Source organism: Rhea americana, unplaced genomic scaffold, assembly GCF_003343005.1.
Source record: "Rhea americana isolate MKP2758 unplaced genomic scaffold, rheAme1 scaffold_0, whole genome shotgun sequence".
NCBI classification, from domain to species: domain Eukaryota; kingdom Metazoa; phylum Chordata; class Aves; order Rheiformes; family Rheidae; genus Rhea; species Rhea americana.
The window spans coordinates 10,853,731-10,873,461 of record NW_028185037.1 but is presented as its reverse complement, the minus strand read 5'-3'; the positions used below and the strand labels follow the sequence as shown (position 1 = coordinate 10,873,461).

Here is a 19,731-nt window from a genome sequence, read left to right as displayed (position 1 = left end):
CTTCTCCTATATATGGAATGTTATCTGAGTTTGTTGGGCTAGTAAGGTTTGGTCTACAGGCACTACTGGTTCAGGCCTGCTTACAGAAGTTGGGACTGTGTGGATATGGGACAGTGAAAATCTATTAGCTATAAGTTTGGGCTAGTTGCTCCCTGTAGTCCAGTTAGGATTCTCCATATGTTGTATTTGGTATTGAGGATTAAGCATTTCCAGGCTTTTCCTTTATTGTTCTCCTCTGGCTCACCTCTGGATTGGACACATCAACTGGTGGTRTGAGTCATGAACAGTCAGGCATGTGATGGCCATTTCCAGGAATTTAGTGCAACGTTCATTGAGATTTATTCCTCATCCGTGCAACTGAGGATACAGATTTGGGTTGTGGTAAGAGCAAGAATAAAATCATGCTGGATCGTAAAGGTCAGATTAGTGATAGTTAGATATCTTTTGCCTTGTACAGATGTGCCTTTAATGAGATCTCTCTCTGGCATGTAGAGAAGGTAGTGTAATTTAGTCTGATCGTATGAAGGCGTGCCATCATTTGCTTTATGAAAGTAGGCACAAACTTACCAAAAGATGATGGACTGCAGCTCTTACTTTCTTCCTCTGCAGTGGCATTCAGCTATTGCACAGCACTTCAGTTCCGTTCCAGCCTTTTTAAACAGAGATGAAGGGATGCAGCTGCACAACAGTCCACAAAATGGTACCCTGTGCAGCAGATCTGTGTTCATCCTTTGATCCCAGAAGTGGGGAAAGGATTGGTGGCAAAGCAGCGGTGCTTTTGTTCCGTATTACCTCATTTATAACACATTGGAGTGTGTATTTGTTACAAGTGCAAGTACTAAGGTTAAGATATAGTTTATCAACCACAGTGCAGTCCAGAAAGCTTTGTGAATTTCAGATGTTCTCTGAAACTGGTGCTGTCTCTTTGCCCAGTTTCTTCAAACTCTGTCCACACTTATTATGGCTTATGCATTCCTAATCAAGCCTGAAATTAGAATAACTTCCTTTTAGCATTTTTCTATTTCAGACAACACTTGTTCTCTAACAGTAAAATTTTTACATGCCAGCAGTTTCTGTCTTTTAGAAATTCCACTTGCAAAATACAAGTCACAGTGTAGCCATGCGTCTCCTTTGTTGTCCTCCAAATTGTCCTCCAAAAAGGGGAGGGGGGGAAGGAGGGGAAATACCCTCTACCTCTAAGTGCCCACCTCAGGAGATCTTTAGGTCAAAGAGATAGTTAACAAACTCTTTCTGAATTCAATTAGTGCACGTGCTTGCTTGCAAGTAGTGAGGTCCTAAATCAGAGTCCATTGATGTCAGCAGAAAGACTTCCACTGACTTTAGTTCATAACCTGATTGAAGATGGAGTGAACACGGAAGGTTTTGGAAAAAGTATTATGTAGTACTTATCAGATATTTTAAGTGGTTTTCTGTTCTGTTGTTCACAGAGAAAGTTAACCCAATTAAAAAAAAAACCATCAGAGAAATACCATCTACTCTGTTCTGGAGATCTTAAAGCTAGAATAGTATGTGACTGTGTAGTTGAAGACCTATCTTCAATTTTAGGAAGACTTTTTGTAGGAGTAAGGACTGCTTGATTGAGGTTATTACCAGCAGAAATGCTGTTCCAACTTCCACCAGGCTGGAAGGGCACAGGCCCAGCTAATGATCTGTGCTTTTTTTCCTAGACACTTAGTGAAGCAGAGGAACTAATTTGACAAAGTATTTTCCATTGTCTCATGGGGAGAGCTTCACACTTTCGGAAACATTGTTATTGTACTGTTTCCATTCTAATCCTGAGCTGAAAGATAATTTCAAAAAAAGAAAAGAAGAGCTTTACATAACTACACAGGGAGGAAGTTATTTTGAGATTTTCAATATGAGCCGTGCTTTTGGCTAGCATAGGAAAGTCTCTGTCTCAAAGTGGCAGAGCAATGCTATGTGTGGTTCTGAGGAGAGTATCCATAGACAGGAACCTGCTAACAGGGCTGAGGTTATGACGCACGATTGGTTTTTGGATCATACCTGTATTTAAGATGACATTGGCCATCCTAATCTTCTATGCGAGTCTCTCTAAGGCAAAGTACTACTTGTATATACAGCCAGCTCACATATACTGACATTTTTTTTCGAGATTTCTTCTGCTAGCAAAGTGTATTAGAATAAAGGTTTAAGCTTCATTAAAAAACATCATAGCTGTTGATACCTATTGACATTATTTCTTCAGTAAGGTTTCTGTTCATCCTGCACTGGTGCTTAGCTACTGGAAAACATACGCGCACAATGATGAGACTAATATTTTCCCTTTCTTCAGATTCTAAAACAGTCCCATTCAAAAGCCATTATGGTACTCTAGTATTGTATTCCTCCAGAAAATGAACTGGAGAACATTCAAGATGCATCTCACCTTCTGAGGAAGAATGAACTGAGACCCATGCTTTCTAGTGATGCATGGTTCACTGGGTGGTAAAGGAAACTTGTAACCAGAAACTGCCTTCAGGGTGGATGTGGTCAGAAAACCAGGACCATTTGAAAAAAAACCTGCTGAAACAGGTTATAAAGATTTTTACATTATTAGCAGCATCTTAATACTAGGGTAAAGGAAGGCATGATCAAGCAAAGAAATTTTCAGCTGTTTGCTGCTGAACCCTCACAGACTGTCAGAAACATTACCCTGGTTCTTGTTCACCTTATCTGTTTCCTCCTTGTGATTACTGAGGGTGGAAAAAAGCTGAACATTGCCATTCCAGCTTGCATCATCATGCTTGAGGAGGTTTACTGTCTTTTTCCATAACAAAAGCCTCTAAGTACTAGACTCACTTGCACATTCTGAATTCCCACATACAAAGACCTTCACTGTTGTGATGCCTCATGTACACAGCAATGTTTGGAATTACATACCTGCCTAAAAAGGCACTTGAGTAATCAAAAAATTTGAGAACACATGACCTTGAGAAACAGACAACTGGAAGGCCATTTCAATTCAAGGAATTTCCAGCTTGCTCTCTCGCTTAGGCCTTCTGGATACATTCCTATCTGAACTATCCTTGTCTGTTGTTCGTCATGTTTCTTGAGATGCATTGCCTGACCTGACCTGAAATCAGGACATTTCTTTGTCATCCCTGTAAAGAAGTCGTAACTGAAGTTTGTGATACAGGATGATCCTGTTACACTCCAGGATGTTGCATTTTCTTTCCTGGGAGCATTCTGGACTCAAGGTTTTGGCGCCTGAAAAATCTTGGAATCCTTCTGCCAGAAATACTCTCTTTCTTATCATGAAAACACAGTAAATGTTGCCTTTGAGAAAACTCAATGTAGGCAATGTGTTTGCCTTCACAGAGAGATTACAAAGTAGGTAACAATATGGCATCATGTTTTCATCTCTGTAGTGGTTTTCTGAGATATGCAGTGTCTGAAATATTGACGGTCTTTTTGCTCTCTCACCAGGGACCCATTTTAATTTTCATTCTCTTGACCTAACCTTTCCCTTTTCCGTCACCCTGAAGCTTCCAGCTAGTCAGCAAGAGCCCATCTTCTTACAGCGTAAGTTATGCAAATGTTTCTAGCATATACTGCGTGCTTGACATCCATCCAAAGCACAGGAAAAACATTTGATACTTCAGAAAAGCTCAGACAAACCCGGTTCCTTTGCCCTATGCTGCTTTTATGCTACAAAATTTCTGAGACCTCGTGAGTTGAACACAAAGAATAGCATGGGTACACTGGCAGATGTCCAAAAATAGTACTTTATCCCTTGTCATAGCATAAAAACTGCATTCCAGGGCTCAGGATGCAAAATTGCCTGAATATATATAAAGAATTTTTAACCTTCTCTATATTGGTTTATTTTCACTGTATGTCCATATCCCTTTTAGTTCCTTTCATTTTATGTCCTATTTTCCTTTACCACTGTAGGAGTCTTAGCACTACTCCTATGTTAACACTTCTCTTTCAAGACCGTAAAACCACTTTACTACTATCAGTTAGAGTATAAAAGAGCTGTCTTCATTGTGCCTTTGCCCTCTCTGTTGAGGACATATGCAGCACTTAGAGAGGACCTAGTCTAGTCTAGGGAGTCAGAAGCCATGGTTGTTTCTGAGATGTTTTCCAGACTTTAGACACTGTTAAGACTTCTGAAAATCAAAATTTTCAAGTAGGCGTTGTGGATTTCCCTATAGTTTTTGTTTGTTCTAGCTGAAGCAGAACATCATATGGGAACTGTGTATCAGTGTGCAGATAAAACGTTTAAAATGGATGCCTCAGTGAAGATAAATGTCCAGTTCCATCTATGCCATCAGTTACTTGTATTTCATATGTCTGATTTCTAACCTGAAGAATATACTTTGCAATGCAGCCAATTTTTTCAGTCCCTGATAGACTATTGAATTACTGTTCTGGTAGTTACGTTTTACTTGTTGGAGTGATGCTAATACATATTCATATCAAATAATCTAATGATTCAGCTAGCAGATAGAACAAGTTCCAATACACCAAACAATACATTTTAATGCACTTTGAATGTGTTTACCACAGGATTGTCCTTCAATATGTGTATGTCTGGAATATGAATAAGGAAACATATATGCAACTATGAAATTTGTATTGATGAGCATATAAAGCAAGACTTTAGTTGTATAATGTTACTATGTGCTTACATTTTAAAATGTTTTTATAAATAATGTTGCAACTCTGTTGAGTGTAGTTTTGCCTATGTGTGATTGCAATGTCATGATTGCAGTTGCTTGTTTTTTAATTATTTTATTAATGTTAATCTTTTTTTATTCCTGTTTTTCAAGTTTCTTAGAAGTTGGTCTACTGGAAAATTTGGTCTGGAAAGTTTGATCCTTCAGAGCTAACACATAACTAAAACTGTATTGCATATTTAATTCATTTATGTATATGTATATATATATATGTATATGTGTGTGTGTATCTAATATATCTATATATATATAAAAATTTTTCCCACTTATTTAAATTTTAACGAAAAGCAACAATTTTGCTCCAAGTTTAAGAAAAAGAAAATTAAACATTACTGTTTGTGCTGAGGCCAGTCATGACAGACTTTCAACCAAACAGAAAAGTTAAGAACAGTCAGAGGCTGTGATATAAAAACAGCTGTTTGTGATCAGTGCCAGTAGAAATCACTTGTTTTTACCCAACTAAAAAATGTAAGCTGGTAAAAGTGATTCTATTAACAGGTACAATCTTTCACACAGAGTTTAAATCAATCAAGTCTATATATTAAGGTGGTGCCATATACAATGTAACATATGTGTCATTTCTAATAAGATTTTTCAGACATCAGGCATAGAACAAAAATTTGGATTTTTAATTGTTTTATAAAATAAATGAGGAAATTGGAATCCTTAATTCCTTCCTCCCCTGTGAAAGTACATGGAAATTTTCACTGCTGGGCTCCTGGTTCAAAAACTGTCTGTCTTAATCAGCTAACGCCTTTATGGTCAAACTGGACAGATAGAGTTGGAAATAAGAAATGCACATCTAGATCATGCCAGTATCCATCTGTCTTGGGGTATTCTGCCTTTGACGGTGTCAGCAGCAGATGCTGCTTAGAGAGAGTGCAGAAGCCTGGCCCCTCTCGGTGGTCTGCTCTCCCTATGCTCCCCTGGTATACAGAATTGTTGTATTAAGAAGGGTACTTCCCTGTCTAATTCTTGTAGTATCCATTTAGTATCATTCTCGCTTTGTCATTAAACAAGGTTGTTGAAATCAGTTTTTTTACAAGCTAAAATGTAGTCACTGACAACCTCACTGGAGCCAAAAGTGCCAACGCTTAACTTAGTGCGCCTGCAGTTGGGTGTGTATCAGCTGCCTTCTGCAGAGACTTCAAGCAATCCTGCTATCTGATGTGTTCAGTACAGCCACACATTCTCTGTATTTCTAATATACTATATCATATCTCAGACACATCAAGTAAGTTTTGCTTGTTTTTCTCCAGTGATTGTTATAGAAACTCAGGATGATTGTCAGATGTATTTGTTTGGTAGCTGTCTAAACTTATGTGAGATCAGTTCCTACTCAGTATGCCTAGATGTGAATGCCCACAGTGAAAAGCGTTGGTATGAGGGCTGAATGAATTGCCCTGTTTACTTGCATCAGCTTTGGTAACACCATTTTTCTGATTTTATGAAATGAGTGTTGCTGASGCCTGCATGAATATGCTCTGTTAGCAAAGTGTTTCATCATATTGGCACTTTTAACAAACATGAAAGTTACTTAAAACCTTTTTGAAAATATGTAATACAGTTTTGTTGCTTTGAATCCCTGGAGGTGAATGTTGCCAACTAGTTCAAAAGCATTTTTCTTCCTGTTGTTACTAGCATTTATTGCCTGTGCAATAAAGATTTATAATTACTGGAAAGATGCAGGGGGAGGAGGGAAACCYTCTCCATTTTATGCCTTTGTAAAATTGCTGTTGTAAGTTGTATAAAAAGAACCTGTTTTATTTAAGAGTTTTTCTCTTTTTTTATCTACATTTTTTAAAATTCTTTCTGTAATACACTTTTAAAAATTAATGTGGTTTTATTCAAGTAGAAGTTCCCTCTTAATGGCTTTTATGCTTCATATGATAGAGTACCTTCATCTGCTCAGTTATACATAGGCACTCAGTAGTGTTATGAATTGCTTCTTTATTGCTAGGCAGTATGTAGATCTCGGACATCTTCTACAAAGGAAAGAAGATGTTTTTTAATGTCTTTATTTGACATGACCATAACGCATGTGTATTAGCCCAGTGTTTTATGACATGGTCAAGTATGATAATTAATTTAACTGTGCTAGTTCCCCCTTAAGATCAATATTATAGAATTTTTCCAGTCAGTATTTGAATAGTTTTTTAATTGAAATTGATTCCCTATAAAATAATATGTTAGAGTGTATTATCAATGATCTTGTGGTCCTTGAGGTTAAGGGGTTGTGAATTGTACCAAAATGCTGAACAGTTTTCAAAAAATGCCTGATTTCTTCTACGCAGCGTAAGTAAGCCTACTACTCAGAAAGTACTTTTTTTTTCTTTTTAAGTGCTAATATCTAGAGGGTGACAACATAAATACAGCAGCTGTGATTTGGAACATGTGTGGAAATGTGGCAGGGAATTGTTCTTTTGGGGATAAATGTATTTTTTGTTTGCAGTTCAGCTACAGCTTTGTTGTGTGAGCCCAACCTTTGTGCATAGTGTTACCTCCACAGAGATTGGTAAGTTTTTAGCAGTAAAAAATAGCTCCCAGTCACCTGAGTTATCAAAAGTTATCTGTTCAAAGAAAGGATGCAGGGTGATATATCTTCAGTGAGTAGCTCCTAATGAACCTCAGTCCTTTTCCAAAGGTATCACTTTTAAAGATGTTGAGTTAGTCTGTGTTCTTCTCAGTGTCAGTGGAGTCAAGTTGTAGGCTATATTTACATGGCAGTACCATATGATTCTGGAGCTTCTCAACCACACTAAAGCTTCATTCACACCCTGGAGCTTATTTTCAGTTAGGTTTGTCCATACTGTTGGCAAAACACTTGGTTTACATACATTTGACTTGTAGAACTGGCTTTCACCTCAAGGCAAATTGATTAGGAAACAGCCTGCTTGGGAGTGCTCACATCACTTTTATATCCAGACAGTTTGAAATGAAATGTCAGGACTCTGGCCTGAAATACTCATTCAGTTACCCCAAGAGGGCCAGAGCTYATCCTCAGGAAATACCATGCTAGAGACCTTTGCATGTGAACATAAAGGGATATCAAGTCTCCTCTTCAAGTTTAAGAGCAGACTGAAAGTGTATTGTTGACGTTGTCTCAGAATTTTGAGTCCTCTACTGCCAGGAATAGGATTCAGATCTTCTCAGTCAGTTCACCTTGGACACCTAGCTGTTATCAGCTGGCATTTGACAGCATAAGATGGATTTGAAGCAACTCCAACACCTTGGCCTTGAAACAAATTATTTTTCCATATTCTTTCATTCTTTACTGAGACCATTTCTGAAGCTTCTTGTCAATAATGTCACACAGCTAACAGACTCTGAAGTTCTCTTCTGCTTAGTTGTGATGAGAGAGCACTGTTGCGTAGAACTCTCGGGAGCTGGGGTTTGAGAGAAAGACTGAGAGACAAAGATCTTGCATGGCAAAGAAAGGGCGTTCTTACCAACTAATTATGCCTTTTTTCAGGGAATGGTAAATGAAAAACTTCTGTTGTTAAAACTTGTTCTCCCAAGTCCTTTAAGCTTTATGTTTTTTCTTTTCTTTTCTTTTCTCTTCTGTATATGTCAGAGGAAGAGATGGAGAGGGAATGGTAGTCACATTTCCTCTTTCCTTGAAGCATTGTGTCATTCTGGCCTTATCAAGAAATAAAGAGGAGAGCCTCTTTTCTTCCTCTACAACTTTTTGTCTTTCAGTCCCTCAAAAAATTCTGAGTAACTGAGGATTGTTGTTAAAGTTGGGTGRAGAGATTAATAGCTCCTGCTCTTGTTTTACTTTGTGGGTTTTCCTTTAGCCTGTGTGTTTAAAGGGCTGATTAGACTGCAGTTGTCTGCTAAGGAATTTCTTTAGCTTGTTCCAGAGGCTGTAGGTATGTGAAACACTCATCAGCCATTCCTTGCAAATTTCTAGCATAGGGCATCAAGATGGTCCAGCCATATTTAAAGACTCTTGGATGCTGGAAGAAGCAATCAGCATGATGTGAGGCAATGGACCAGCTTTTAAAAGTTACAGGCAATTAAAGGTGCAGATAGACCTTTGAAAATTCCCTAAGCTCATCACTTCCGCAGTATTACGGTAATTTTAAGTCTTGGCCTAAACTTTGAAGAGTTTTTGAAGCAAACCATATTTTGGATGAAAGGGACAGGAAAAGAAAGGAAGTGATAATCCTTTCTCTAAAACTCTAGTGACAAATCAGTTGTCACCTGTGCACTTTCTGAATGCATCTTTCTGTAGACTCAAGAATCACTTCCATGCGTCCTGCAGTGCAGCTGCCTTCCATTCTGTTACAGCTGTTAACTGTGACACTAATCACTTATATCATTGGCTTTTGTAGATCTCTACYTAAACCTGAAATGTAGGCTTTTTAGGATCATAGAAAAATAGCCAGCCCTTAAAGCCCATCCAGATAATAAATATCCTTTTGCTGGGATACAGCTCCTTAAAATGAGACATCTGTGAGCTTTTTGTCTTTTTCTAGAAATATTTCTTCTAGGCATAGAATTTGTTTTCAGCTATGATAGTGAAAATAGTCTTGCATTTTCTTGTAAACCTAATGAGCTCTTTTCAGAGTGAATTATTATTGTTTACTGATATTTGTTTGCTGGTATTGTTAGATGATAAATTCTCTTTCTTCTTTCTTCAATATTAGCCACTGTGTTAAGCAGCTGGGATCTGTGAGTGTTGCTTTGTCAGCAACATTTTTTTTCCTTTATTATACTGTAAGTGCTCTCCTTGAAATCTCTTTGGTTCCCTCCAGTAATCAGACCTTTCACTGTGGGAATTTTACTATAGTTCTGCATGACTTAGCTGATCACATGATATTTCTGGTATAAGAATGTGTATGTTTTACTGGTTCCTTCAGTGTTTTCTCTTGATCCAGATGGTCAGAGCCCAGGTTATTTAGGTGACAAACCTAAATAACTAGTGCTGGGAACAGAAGAGAGAAGTGCTTCTATCAAGACTGTCTCTAAAAATTAAGAGCAGTTAAAGCTGGTATCTATACCAGGATATAGTCTTTGGGGAAGTCTTCAGCTGAGTCAAACCTTGATTGTGGATCCCTTTTCATGGACACCTGGCAATTCTAGCACTATGAGCAGATAGCAAGAGTGGTTACTTTATTCAGAAGAATGTAAAYTTTTATGTACCATAATGTTTATTTTATACCTCTATTTTATACCAATAATCTACCAAAGGTAGATTAAATCTTCAAAGAAGATTTGAGACCTCAACTTTGCTCTTATTTCTGTGAGGGCAAATGAAGGAGTAATGCTCCATTAATTTCAGCGAAATGTGCAACTAGTTAAGATGAGAACAGAATCAACCCCATTATTTTCCTCAACAGCATGAGACTATAAAGCCCATTCAAATCAGTGAAGGGTACCAATGACTTTGGTGAACTTTGGATCAAATACATAGAAGTTCTTAGTAATTTAATTAAAATCACAAATACAGAAACATAAGTGTTCTGTTCTTTAACGTAACGTAGGTCTTGCTAAAGTTGAAAAACATTGTGATCCCTTGCCAATTTTATTATATCAAAAATACAATTTGAGTATTTTGTTTTCTTTAGAACATTGTTCTTAATTCTATAAGACCTAATTTTTACTTGGTCTCAAATCCTCTTTTGATAGTGTGCACTGCCTATATTATTTGAAATCTTAAATTCATAATCACTGGTGAAAATGAAATCCACAAAATCTGCTTTTTATTTTTTATTTATTCATGCTCTTTACTAAACAGCATAAGCAAAAATAAAAATCAAGTGTAATGTCTTTTAGCTTGAGCAGTTTAAATGTCTTTATCTCATCTTACATTAAACATCTAAAAGTTAGGCATCTATTTGAACTCATTGCTCACATTTCTCAAATAATCAGTGAAGAATAATAGCCATCTCCAGAGATAACTTGCGCCTTTCTAAAATAGATTCCTATGCAACTCATACCACTCTGCAGGTTCTTGCCTCTRTGTGCCAGCTAGAGGACTAGCCATCTAATTTGGGATAGCTAAAATTGAATAAAATCTAGACAGTAAGTTTTCCTATTTTTTGCTTATCAGCWTGAAACCAACATAAACCAAGTGAGTTTAACCACTTCTAAATCACCACCAATCTTACACTGCCTTAGTATATTAATTTTTCTGATTTTATCTGCGCTGGTTAGCAAAATTCAGTTAGGCTAATACTCTTACATTGCATTTTTTTTACTGTAACTGATAACATCGTATTTCCTGTTCTATTACTTATGAAGAATTTTTCACCTTGTGCTAACTACYGCTCACTAATCATAGAATCATAGAATGGTAAGGTTGGAAGGGACCTCTGGAGATCATCTAGTCCAACCCTCAGCGTGGCCCCGGACAGAGATTGAACCCGCGACCTTGGCATTAGCAGCACCATGCTCTAACCAGCTGAGYTAAACCTGCCCCYCCATAGTAGAACTAAAGAAGCAACCAGAAAGATGAAAACTAATGAGCTACAAGTTCTGGTTAAGGGGCTTTGAAGTTGATTTTTTTACTTGTATTTTAGATGCACCTTTAGTCTAAAGCAGAGAAAGACTCATTTTATTTACTRTCTTGGGGTAGGGTTATAACTTACCTGTGCTAGGCCATTTTTCTCACGTATTCTTTAATAGCTACAGTTAGATCYTATTCCTCTGAGTTCATCTTTTCATCCAGATGTGGTTAATCCTGATACCAATATTGTACTGTTATGGTTATTTTATCATTGTGGCTTTGTTTGCCTCTGTGGAGTTGGTTGCAGTCTTACACAGAGAGGCCAAGACCAGGCTGAGAGTCCCAGCCGAAGTGCTCACTGGAAAACGAACTTTTTGCTTTATAATTCAGAAAAATTACTGAARAGTTTTTTCTCTTTCATATAATTAGGATAGGCCATGAAGGTGAAAGTCTCTTGAAAACTATGTACTGCATAGGTTTTACCAGCTTTTCCATTGAATTGAGACTATCTAAAAATGACTTGAAATAATAGCACAGAAAAGTGAATGAAGAACTAAGCTTCTTCCTATTTTGTTTGGACCTTCTGTGTCTCCCTTAAAGTTCTCTTGCATTCTCATGCAGCTCCTTCATTTTATTGAATGCTAAAGCCTTTTACCATCTGCCAAAAGGTTTTATTTTGGGGTTTCCTCTCATGTGGGAGGGTGGTTTCCTCCTTCCCTTCGTGTTAGTTTCATTGCTATCTTTAGGACTCAGAGCTTACTGGAGACCTTCCTGTCTCCCTTTTATAACTTATTCTCATCCTTCCTTGCTTCAAGTTCCTGCCCCCTGGGGCAAAGAGTAACATGAGAACTGAAGCTGCCTTTTAAAGCTGCCTGGCTGATGCAGAAGGCTTTTGTTTTAAACAGGGGAGACCAGTTCCTGGAGTGCAGGTCTAAGCATACTCATTAGAAAAGTCCATGGTGTGGRTGTTTTTAGGAACAGTTCTTGCACAGAGGTACATGTAATTGCCCAGTTCTTTGGCTACAAAAATCAATGGGCCCCTGAAGAAGGGAGCTGTAACCTGTAACCTAGGGAAGCATTTAGCCTAAAAGCAGTCTACTCTTCTCCATTTGTTAGTGCACATTAATCCTCAGCACATTAATCCAAGCTCTTCTACCACTGTTACGACATCTTTAGCCATAGCCCTTTAGTTTCTTCCTTTTATAGGAAGTTTCAGATGTTTTTCTCTAAACATATTGATTTCCTATCTTTACCTTTCTTGTGCTGTAGAGAAAATGAAGTGAAATTTGAGGCGGTATATTTGCAGAGGGATAGAATTGCATCTTCTTTTTTCTTCTTCTTCTTTTTTTTTTTTTTTCCTGCTCAGAGCAACATAAAGAGGATGGCACTCTGGGGAGTTTCAGCATAGCGAGCTCTCAAGGATGCAGGCAATACAGCTACAGTGAGATGTGAGCACCCAAGTGCCCAGCCACATGCATAGAAGGAGGCATGCCACGAACATGGCAAGTGCTGGACTCTATTTTGTTGTGTGCCCTGGAGCTCTTGCCCTGGGCTCTCCTCACAGTAGATGCTCTGGGGGAAACAAAGGGACTTGCTTTTTCCATTCAGCCTCTGCCTGCTGAGAGTGAGAGCAGTTCCTGCCTGAGACTGCAGTCCTGTTACTGCCTGTCCTCATTTGCTGTACAACTGAGCCTGCGACCAGAGGCAGTCTGGATGTAGAGGGCTCAGGCAGAGAATTGCTTTGGGAGTCAGATCACGGCCTGAGAGCTCTGCCAGGATCCATATCAACCACATTATGCCTCTGCTGAGTGGATTTCTGACTCTCCTTTTTTGATTTTTTTTTAATCACTGGCATTATAGCAACCAGCATGTGAGGTAGTAATAGGTATGTAATGTTATTTTATTTGTGATTAGCTCATTTCTTGGACTCTGAGATTTTCTATTGCCYAGCCTTCCATCATCACCCAGCTCTCTTTGAAGTTCTACCCTTCTTTGGTTTATTTACTCTCCCTCCATAATAGAGAATTTTATTGTTGATTCCCATGAAAAATCATCAGTGCCTAAAAATAAATGAGCTATTCCTTCAGTGCATCTAGTTTTTATGACYATAGGAATCTATTGAAATATTGAAGTGGAGGTGAGGAGGATGACGGTGTACCAAGGCATTTTTTAAATGTCTGATCTACAGATGAAAAGGAGTGCTGGGATTTCTGTTCAGGAAAGTGCCCATTTCTTAGCAGTGGCTATTTTAATGGCATTTAATGCCAAACTCTTGGTTGAGCATTGTATAGAGAGATCAGCAGTGCTCATATCTAACAGCAGAATGGTGCAACATGGCATAGCTAAGTGACATTCTCCTAAAAAATAGGAGGCCTGCATGAGAAAATTTCAAGCAGAAGGAGGCATATATCTCCTCACTTAGTAAGCAGTTTTTTTAAACACTCTTGATGTTTGGAAGGGGTAGCAGTTTCCCTAGAAYTGATAAGGGATGGAAGAAATTTGTTCCCAAAGAACATCCAGTCATTGTACTTCCAGGTGAACACAATTTTCCATTCTCTCTCTGTCACACACTCATACACACATCCAATATCTAATTGGATAAAAATGTAAACACTATATTAAGAATATGATTAAAAATTAAACAGCCACTGCAGAAACCATCAATAGTAAGTGCTTATTAACTTACATATAACTGCATGCTGGTATGATAGCTTCAAGCTGGATGCTGGATGCTGAAACTGATTTGCAGCAAAAAAGGCCAACTTTCCAGAAGGGTGTTTCTGGGTTTCAGGATCAGACCCCAAGCTTTAACTGCTTSTTTCTGTTCCTTCTCATTTTTGTCAGCATTTTTAAGAAACCGATAATATGCATGACTTTCTTGAACTACGGTGGGTGATGTGCTTAACATGATGTCCATGGCCTCTGGTGCTTTAGCAGAATGAGACGATGAAGTTCTGATCCAGCTTTGGCCCATCTCCTGCATTGTGAGACTCCTATGATTTGCCACTCAYCTCCATGCCCTTTTTCTGTGAGGCTTCATGCTAACAGAAAGATAGGGGCTTCACCAGAACCTCTATCAGTTCTGTGACCCACTATGCTGGGTGTTTGTTTATATATTCGTTACATGATAATTTGAAGGTCAAAAGCTGATTTATGTGTATTCCTTTGCCCGTCTTGAGCTCTACGTACCATGTACACAGCTGTGATTTACAGACTAGTTGCATTTGGTACTGCATGGCAAAAGCCGTTGTTTTCTAGAAGGGGCATTCCMCCAGCTCTGTGGTCCCATCTCGTAGTATTTATGCCCTGCTCTTTCTTGTAACCTGCAGGTGGAGTCCTGCGTATCAGAGGATGAGGCATTTGCCCATCTTGCTTTATGGGAGTCAGCATGGTTGTGAGTTAGAGCAAGTCATTCTCAAAATAACTGTTACTGCCTACATTCAGCACTGGAAATTCAAYGCTAGCATTAAATATTTAGGGGGAGGTTGAAACAAGGTTAAAGACTTCTCAAACTTTGGACAAATCTGGCCGGTCCCAGCAGAGCAGAGTCTTTTCCAGTGTGCTGTCTTCTTGGACTTTTACTTTTCAGAAAAGTTAGATAATACAGATAACATGACCAATAAATGGTACCAAGGAGCTTTTGCTTACTTGTTTCCTGTCTTCCTTTGGCTAACACTAAGTGCTGCGCATTTAAAAAAGCAGCTGAACTTTGTGCTTGTTAGCTGGGTCTCCTGTGTTCGTTCAGGCTAGGGACTTTCCTCCCCTTTTTCTCCTGCCAGTCAAAGGTGAGAAATGAACGAATGTTACTTGAATTCAAGATCTGTAGCCAGCCGAACATCAGTGGATTATATATATCCTGAAAGAAACCTTTATTTTAGTTCTACCATAATGTGAAAAAGTAGCATGTTCCCTGAATGACTGCCAAACTACTTCAAAATATATCTACCTGTTTTGCTTTTCTTAAAACGTGGCTKGGAGGTAGTTCCTGTCATGAACCTTAGCCTTGTCAACTGTATATTTTCTTGTTCTGCTCTGTATCTGGAGCCTCTGTATATACAGTGGGCAGCTCTTTGGTTGCTAGTGATGTTTCGGTTCAGTGCTGGCTACATCTGTTCTTTGGGGAATTAGACAAATGAGTAGCTAACACAGTAGCAGCTACTATCTCTTCCAGTTTGCCTTTAGTTGCTTAGATTCAGTGACTCTGTGAGGGGTATGAAGGCTATCCTGATGGGGGATTCACTGTGGGGAGTTTCTGSGTGTAGCTGGGAAGTTACATGAGGGACTGGGACGAGGACAGTGAGAAGGRATGAGGTAGCTCTAAGAAGGTAGCAGAGGACATAATGGGTGTGAACCAGGTCTGAGGTGCAGATCAGTGAGTCCAGCTCCATACTGAGCCACTGCCAGAGCCAGGATACTGGGTTAGGTCAATGCTGTGGTAAGGGCTTTTCTCTTGCTTTCTGTATTTTTTGTTTCCTGCCTTTTCTGAAGCCTTTCACGTATAATTGCAYGCCGTCCTTGCCACCAGGACTCAAACTTTGTAGAGCAGGGAGAGGAAGCCGCACAATGTGCCCAGGTGGACCACAGGAAACAAGATTGGAAAGCTACAGGGTTAGACGGGAGAGCTGAATTGCTGTCAGCAGCAGAAGCACACACCTCCAAAATGGTCTCAAGAGTACAGAATGCCACMGGGAGCAATTCCATCTGCTCTTTAGGACATAGAGAAGAAAAGGATCTCAGATGTTATTGCCGTAAGCGGTATTGTTTTATCAGCACATCAGATCTAGATGCTGCCAAAGAGAAAATAAAATTAATCCATGCTCAGTTTTATGGGTTTTAGCATCGCTAGTTCCTTTTTAGAACTTTTTTTTTTTTATTGCCCAACTTATCCAGTGTACAAATGAAGGGGTATTTTCATTTAAAATTAAGTGAAGGTGTAGACAAACTCTTACAATTACAAACCAGTCTGATGAGCTTTAAAAGCAGTGTTTGGCATCTTCAGCTTTGTGGTTCAGACTTACATCTAAAGTAGGAAAAGTGTCAAACTCAATGCAGAAAACTTGGGTGAACCATACTGTCAGCAGTGAAGCAAGATTTAGTATATGCTACAGCTTAAATAGCTTGAATTTTTAAAAACTGTGTTAAAATTGTGAAAGCGTGAAATAAAAGCTTTTTGAGGGCAATAACATGTTTGTTTTAAAGTCATTGCATCGTAGTCCTGAATATTGAAACATGACTTTATTCGCATCTATCCCATGCCTATTTTTTCTCCCCAGCACACACTTGAATTCTGTGGGGGGTAAAGGGGTGAGTGTTTCTGTGTGTTCTTTCACAGCAAGGCCTCTGTCAGATTTTTTTATTCTTCCTCTTAAAAAAAAATCAAAGAAAAATTGCTTTAAAATACTGCAGTATTTCCAACAGTTGCAAACTCTGCAGTGCAAAGTAGGTATAAAATATTTAGTGTGATTTTAAATTGAAACTGTGCTACCTATTTACTTTTTAAGGAAGAGTAAGTTAAATTTATTTGAACTTCAGACAGCAGAGTAAGGTTAGATCTTACAAGTTCTCATAATTATTTAAATTCATATTTTTTGATGTGTAGCAGTATTTGCTGCTGAAATGCAAAGGAAGTCAGGAAGCTGAATTGGTGAAAGTCATTGGTTAAACACCTGTTGTTGAAATGCTAAACTCTTTTTTGACTTCTGCAGGTGCAGAGATAATATCTTTTTCATGTTTATTTAGCTATTTCAATTCAGTGACTCGTTCATTCAAAGGTAAGAAACCACTTGGGAGAAGAAAAAATTGAAAGCTTCTTTTCAACTTTTAATCTGTGAACAAAATCTGGGCAGTAAAGAATATGATCTACCAGTTCTGAGATATTCAGAAATGTGGTAACCAGAACTAAGACATTCAGTTCTCCAAGTGAAGCTAATACTTCCTTGTTTAATAAGACAACTAACTTACTTACAAAAAGTATAATGATAATCTTATTTTTATCTTGTTTATGTAGCATATTTGGAAAATAGTTTTTCAAATTTAAGTGAATTTTCTTTTACACACTCAGATCTATTTTACAAGTAGAGCTTAACATGAATTCCAAATAAAAAAAACATCTAGTGTAGTTTATCATTGCTTGTGCCCTAGTATGATAAGAATTTAAGGAATGAGGATCAAGAGAATTGTGTACAAAAGTTCTAATCATGTAAATAAATATGTGTAGGTTGTGTTAACTGAAAAAGAAATGCCATATTTATTGACACATGCTATATTTAATTTTGTATCAACATACTGACAAGTTCAGTATTACATCTGGGGTCTACTGTCCACAGCTAGCTTAGGATAAGTACTTTCTATATTTTTTAAAAAGTTAACAGAATTATTGATAGGAAAGGACAACGGGATAAAGAGAATTGTAACTACCAAGAACTACTAGCAGAATGCAGTTGTATGAAGGACACAGGATAAATTCATCTCTTCTGATTTAGAGGTCCAGGCACGTGAAGGTAGGAACAGCCAGCAGGAATTTGCTTAGGGCAAAGCAACCCCATTGCCTTCTATGATGAGATGACTGGCYGTGTGGACTAGGGGGAAGCAGTGAAYGTTTTATACCTTGACTTTAGCAAGGCCTTTGATGTAGTCTCCCACAGTATCTTTATTGTCAAATTGTTGAGATATGGACTGTAGGTAGACAGTAACATACAGAGAATCATCTGGACTGTTGTGCTCAAAGGGTTGTGATAAATGGCGTAAAATCCAGTTGGTGGCTTTTACTAGTGGTATCCCTAAAGGATCAGTACTAGAGCCAATGCTAATACCTTTTTTGGTGACCTGGATGATGAGACAGAAAGCACCCTCAGCAAGTTTCTGGGATGATACCAAATTGGAAGGGAGCACTTGATATTCTGGAGGGCAGTGCTGTCATTTAAAGGAGCCTGGATGGATTGGAGAAATAGGCTGACAGGAACCTCATGAGGTTCGGGTTTTGGCGAACAGTTATTTGAACACAAAGCAGCAGTGTACTCCTGCCTCAGAGGACAAAAACATACTGGGCTGTACAAGCAAGAGTGTAGCCAGCAAGTTAAGGCAACTAATTCTTCCCTTCTATTTGGCACTAGTGAGATCACATCTAACCACTGTGCCTAGTTTTGGGCTCCCCAGTACAAGAAAGACATTGACAGACTGAAGTGAGTCGATGGACAGGCCACCAGGATGATCAGGGAGGAGGAGCCCACCATAGGAGGAGAGCCTGAGGGCTGGATTTGTTCAGCCTGGAGAAGAGAAAGYTCAAGGGTATCTTACTGCTGCCTGCCAGTACTTAGTGTGAGGGTGAAGGGAAGATGGAACTAGATTCTTCTCAGACATACASAGGGACAGAATGCAAGGCAATCAGCACAAGTTGCAATAAATAAATTTCTAACTAGATATAAGGAAAAATAAGTGTATTCTGGGTGTGGTGAAACAGCAGAACRGGGACCCAAAGAGGTTGTGGATCTCCATCCTTGGAGATATCCCAAACTCAAATGGACATGGTCCTGAGCAAGCTGCTCTAACTGTGCTTTGAGTAGGAGGTTTGACTAGAGACCTCGAAAGGTCCCTTCCATCCTACATGGTTCTGTGATTTGATAGAGGTACTTGTGAGCTCTGTCATGTGACGTACTTGCCAGAGCTTCCCTTTATGTTCATTGTAGGAAAAATAGGAACAATTAGAGGTGTTTTATGTGATACACTTAGGCATCCACTATAAAATAAGTTGTATCTCACTCTGGGAGGTCCTAATACCCTCTCTGAAGTGACAAGCTGAATATATGCATACCCTTGGTCAGGTGAATCTTGTCTAGATGATCTRATAAGAATTAAAATCTCAAGAGAGCTATTTCTGTTTCTGAGGGCAAAGGAAATTACTGCAGAAATTTACTTTATGCTTGATTCTGATTCAGAAAGAAGTGGTTGAGAATTTGAAGGCAGAAGGCAATGTGAATGAAAATGACCACAAAACAGAAGAGTTTCTGATCTGAAGGAAAGGAATGAGTAAAAGCAGCTGAATAATGTCAAAGGACTTTAAGAAGGCTGGTTTCTTTGAACTTTGGAATTGGTAGGCAAAGTGTGGGTAGGCAAGGAAAAGAAAGTTCAAGGGAACTGATGGGTTTTTAAAAGACRAAATATTACAGACATGGTAACAGACTGTCCTGATAAAGGAGAAAGATATAAAGTATCATATGGCTGCTGTAAGACCTCTTCAATGACTTGCAAATCAGGAATACTACAAATAAGGGAAACAGGAGAATGTATTTCTAAGGGAAAAATCTGAAAAAATAGCAGAACATAATATAATGATTAATATAATAATATAATGAGTTGCCTAATATAGTGAATTGTCACTCCAAGGAGTATTAAAAGCTGAGTGTTTGAAGATCTTAGAAATAAGAGAAAGATGAAGGAAAATGAAGTTCTGTTACTTTGAGGAAAAGGAGGGGAAAGCAGATCTCAAAGATGGGGCTGAACAGTTCAGCCTTTCTTGACTTCAGTTTTCACAAATAGCTTAATTGTGACCAGGTGCTTGGCAAAGTTAATTTTAAT

The 19,731-nt window shown here is 38.5% G+C and overlaps 1 protein-coding gene across 1 annotated transcript in view; it reads left to right on the top strand.

Annotated features, from left to right (window-relative positions):
* Positions 1-19,462, top strand: part of SAMD12 (sterile alpha motif domain containing 12) — an 89,022-nt gene extending 69,560 nt beyond the window's left edge. The window contains exons 5-6 of the mRNA XM_085299565.1: positions 16,863-16,928; positions 19,323-19,462. Of these exons, the coding sequence (XP_085155691.1) occupies positions 16,863-16,928; positions 19,323-19,462 (206 nt within the window). The remainder of the gene's footprint in view (positions 1-16,862; positions 16,929-19,322) is intronic.
* The last annotated feature ends 269 nt before the right edge of the window (positions 19,463-19,731 follow it).